Raw genomic sequence first — 3,796 nt, 5'->3', positions numbered from 1 at the left:
TTTGAAGTGTGTTGGGCAGAGTTAGCGAGTGCCATGCAATTGGCCAATGGCGACTACTTCAAGCTCGATAAATTCATGGCATGCCTGCATCCTAAAGTGAGGGAGAAAGTGGATCTTGAGAGCCCAGAAAACTACAATGGTATAGTGGCCATCGGAAAGGCAAAAAGCAGGAAAATCAAAAAGAAGATTGAACAGGGTGTGTCGGGTTATGAAGCAGTGGTCCAACCTCAGGGTCCGAGGGATGTTGTTCATGATGAGAACCATGCAAACTGAGGTGTAGCCGTTGTGCCACAAAATTGGGTGCAAACCGTGCAAGATTTGTCTGAGAAAATGCAGGAATTGCGGCTAAGTGTGATAGATAGAGGTTAACCAAGAGGAGCAAGGCACAGGGCAAGACCATTGCCTCGCTGGTGTTACAATTGCGGTGAAGAAGGACACTATGCACCGGATTTTCCTCATCCGCTAAGAGAAAGAGGCGGTATTTATCCACTGTTTGGCAGAGGTAGAGGCCAAGCATAGCTCAATGGCCCGAGGGAGCAGGTAGTTGAGATCAAGTGCATCCAGCTCTTCCGGATGGTGGTGAAGTCCCTAGGGTGAATATCATCGGAGTGGATAAGCAAGATGTTGAAGTTTTGGCCAACAAAAGAGCAAGGATGGAAAGGGAGACAGAAACCAAGCGGGAGACGAGGGCCCGTAAAGGTAAGGAGAAAGTGTACGAAGGCAAGGAGCAGCCGAAAACTAGCAAGAAGAGGAGGCGTTGCAAAATCAAGCAAGCAGACTTTCAGCTAGGACGCGGCTACCCCGAATATGACTTGGTAAGCGATGTTCAAAATCAAAAGGCTAACATAACCTTTGGTCAGTTTTTGGCTTTAAATCCCAACCTATGAAGACAGTGGTCTACAAGTTTCAGCACGAGGCTGCCAACGGCTAAGGGGAATGTGCATGCAATCAAAACATGGCATTGAGAGTGGGTAGCCCGACGGATGTCCTTCCTCTAGTGGATGCGGTCATTGAAAAGAGGATGCAGGTTCAGGCCTATATAGACGGTGGAGCACAGGTTTGCGTTATGATGGAGGCTGCTATGAAGGAAACAGGGGACAAAGCAATAGATAAATCAAATGTACGCATGAGGATGGCTAACCATACCAAAGCAAGGTGTTTGGGCGTGGCTCAAGATGTAAGAGTGAAGGTGATGGGCATTGAGTGCTAATCGATTTCTTTGTGATGAAAGCAGGTGATAATGCTTATCCAATCATCTTGGGTAGGCCGTGGCTACTTGCAATAGGGGCTAAGCAAGATTGGGCAAGTAGTGTGTTTACCCTGCCTGACAAGGAGAGAGGGAGACAAGTGGTGCTTGATTTGAAGACCAAAGAGAGCCGTTTTCACCCTGTGGCAAAAAAAGACAAAGGTGATACGACAAGCTACACAGATACTGAGAAAGAGGAAAGCAAGGATGATATGCTAAAAATAGATGCCAACTTGTTTGGGTTCACTGTTGAAGGCTCCCATGTAAAAGGAGAGATGCAACCACAGGTTGGTGGCATAAGTGTGGAGGAGATAACTGCTATGCTAAGCGAAGATTTGACCAATAAAGAGAGAGAAGGCTATGTTGAGCTGTGTGCCTCTTTTTCAAATTTATTTGCGACGAAGTATGAGGATTTACGAGGAGCAAAGGGTGCAGAGCACAAGATAGTTCTTAAAGAAGGGTGCAAACCAAAGGCACAGAAGCTAAGGAGGTTAGGGGAGATTCAGAAGGAGTCTCTTTGGCAGAAGATTAACCAATTGTTAGATGCAAGTATCATATACCCCGTGCAGGAGTCGGAGTGGGTTTCTCCAGTGGTTATCACCCCTAAGAAGATGGAAAATGGCGGGTGTGCGTCGATTACAAGCCATTGAATGCGGCGACCAAGAGAAACCACTACCCACTGCCGTTCCAAGATGAAATCTTAAATTAGGTGGCAGGTCATGAGAGGTACTCTATTATGGATGGATTTTCAGGGTACTTTCAGATAGGGATTTCTCTTGAAGACCAGCTGAAGACAACATTTATCTCTCCATGGGGGTGCTTTGCCTATCCTCACAGGATGCCATTTGGTTTAGTGAATGCCTACGCCACCTTCCAAGACTGGATTAATAGGGTGTTTGGTCCATACTTGGGCAGATTCATTAGGGTTTTCATGGATGACATTGGGTGTTATAGCTCAAGGGCGGATCATTTGTCGAAGCTCCGGCTATGTTTTCAAAGGCTACACGAAGAAGGAGGTCAATTAAACCCTAATAAGTGCAAGCTAGCACAACCTCGAGTGCAGTTGCTAGGTCATTTGGTGTCACAAAATGGAATTGAGGCACATCCAGAAAAGGTCAAAGCGCTAGTCTTGATGGAGCCTCCCTCTAGTGCGCAAGGCTTGGCCTCCTTTGTACATAAGCTAAAGTACTTGTCGCGTTTTTTCTGGATGCTGTCACAGTATGTGTATCCTCTCCAGAAGAGGGCTCAGCAGGTGCATGGCTTTGAATGGGATGAATATTCTCAAGAAGCTTTTGAGAGGGTGAAAGAAATTTTGTGTCAGCTACCAACTGTGTGCCCTCCAAGCCAAGAGGATGATTTCTATGTGGCAATGAATGTAGGTACCGTAGCTATTGGGGCGGTGTTACTCCAGAAGGTAGGAAGGAGCTATGAGCCTATCTACTTTGAAAGCAGGGTGATAAGTCCTGGAGAAGTGGCTTACACTGAAGCGGAGCAGTGGGTCATGGCATTGGTTTTTGCTTGTAGAAAGTTCAAAGTGCACCTCATTGTGCGTAAGTTTTATGTGTTCACGGCTAACAATCTTTGTCAGAAATAGTACTACACTTGAAGCCAGGGAATCGGATCATGAAGTGGGTGATAGAGTTGCAGGAATTCGAGTTCGAGTTCAAGATTGACCATAGAAGTCGGTCCCATTTGGCGGACATTTTGGTCAGCAAGGCCGTAGATTTGCCAATTTATCCAAGAGTGGTGCGAGATGAAGCCAAAGAGGAGCCCAACCTGATGGGAGCTTTTACCATGTGGTTTGATGGTGCATATAGGAGGGTGATAAAGAAAGCTGGTGGAGGTGTGGTGATACATGATCCACACGGCAAGGTAACCTTCTCAAAAGCCTATGATTTGGAGGATGTTCATACCAATAATGAAGTAGAATATCTCGCTCTCCATCTAGGTTTGAAACAATGCATCGAGTTCGGAATTTCCAGGTTGGTGGTCAAAGGTGATGCGTTATTGGTCATGAAGCAACTATTAGGCCAATGGCAGGTAAAACAAGATTCCTTAAAGCATCGGTTCTTTGCCATCAAAAAGTTGTTGAAGTCCTTTAGAGAAATCCAATTCAAGCATGTGAAGAGAGAGCACAACCAAGAGGCAGCTAGCAAGCAGTAAGGTGCAGGTACACGTCACAGGTATATATGTGGCCCTGGCCACATACACAGGTAGGGATTCATTGAAGGACGTGGAAGATTTTCGAGTATAGGGCAGTGTCCTCAAGGTTTGTCTAAACTAAAAAGGAGGAGGATAGTTCAGAAAGCTCGCAAATTTACACTAGTAGATGAAGACCTAATGACCTACGGCAGAGACGGGGTGCTGAGGAGAGTACTCTACAAAGAAGAGATTAACTTGGTGCTGGAGCAATGTCATGAGGAGAGCGGACACCAGGGGAAAGGTCAAGTACTGTTTCGAGTGTTGAGAGCGGGCTTTTGGTGGCCTTCAGTAGTGAAGGATGTGCACTATTGGTGCAATACCTACCATGAATGTCAGACTATAGGAGAG

The 3,796-nt window shown here is 46.2% G+C and overlaps 1 protein-coding gene across 1 annotated transcript; it reads left to right on the top strand.

Moving 5' to 3' along the window:
- The first annotated feature begins 1,069 nt into the window (after positions 1-1,069).
- LOC147456026 (uncharacterized) lies at positions 1,070-2,840 on the top strand. Its single transcript, XM_086513793.1, has 3 exons — positions 1,070-1,120; positions 1,366-1,839; positions 2,466-2,840. The coding sequence occupies exons 1-3, from the start codon at positions 1,070-1,072 to the stop codon at positions 2,838-2,840; spliced, it is 900 nt and encodes a 299-aa protein (XP_086369919.1).
- The last annotated feature ends 956 nt before the right edge of the window (positions 2,841-3,796 follow it).

Source organism: Adiantum capillus-veneris, chromosome 6 (assembly GCF_014529385.1).
Source record: "Adiantum capillus-veneris isolate H3 chromosome 6, ASM1452938v2, whole genome shotgun sequence".
NCBI classification, from domain to species: Eukaryota; Viridiplantae; Streptophyta; class Polypodiopsida; order Polypodiales; family Pteridaceae; genus Adiantum; species Adiantum capillus-veneris.
Note: the sequence above shows the minus strand (reverse complement) of the source record. Positions and strands in the feature narration are given on the sequence as shown.

Excerpts from the sequence above, each read along its gene's own strand:
- LOC147456026 (XM_086513793.1), top strand. The coding sequence starts at position 1,070 with ATGGAGGCTGCTATGAAGGAAACAGGGGACAAAGCAATAGATAAATCA. Across the intron at positions 1,121-1,365 it reads AAGCAATAGATAAATCAAAT|ACCAAAGAGAGCCGTTTTCA; the intron begins GTACGCATGAGG and ends CTTGATTTGAAG. Across the intron at positions 1,840-2,465 it reads CGGAGTGGGTTTCTCCAGTG|TATGTGTATCCTCTCCAGAA; the intron begins GTTATCACCCCT and ends ATGCTGTCACAG.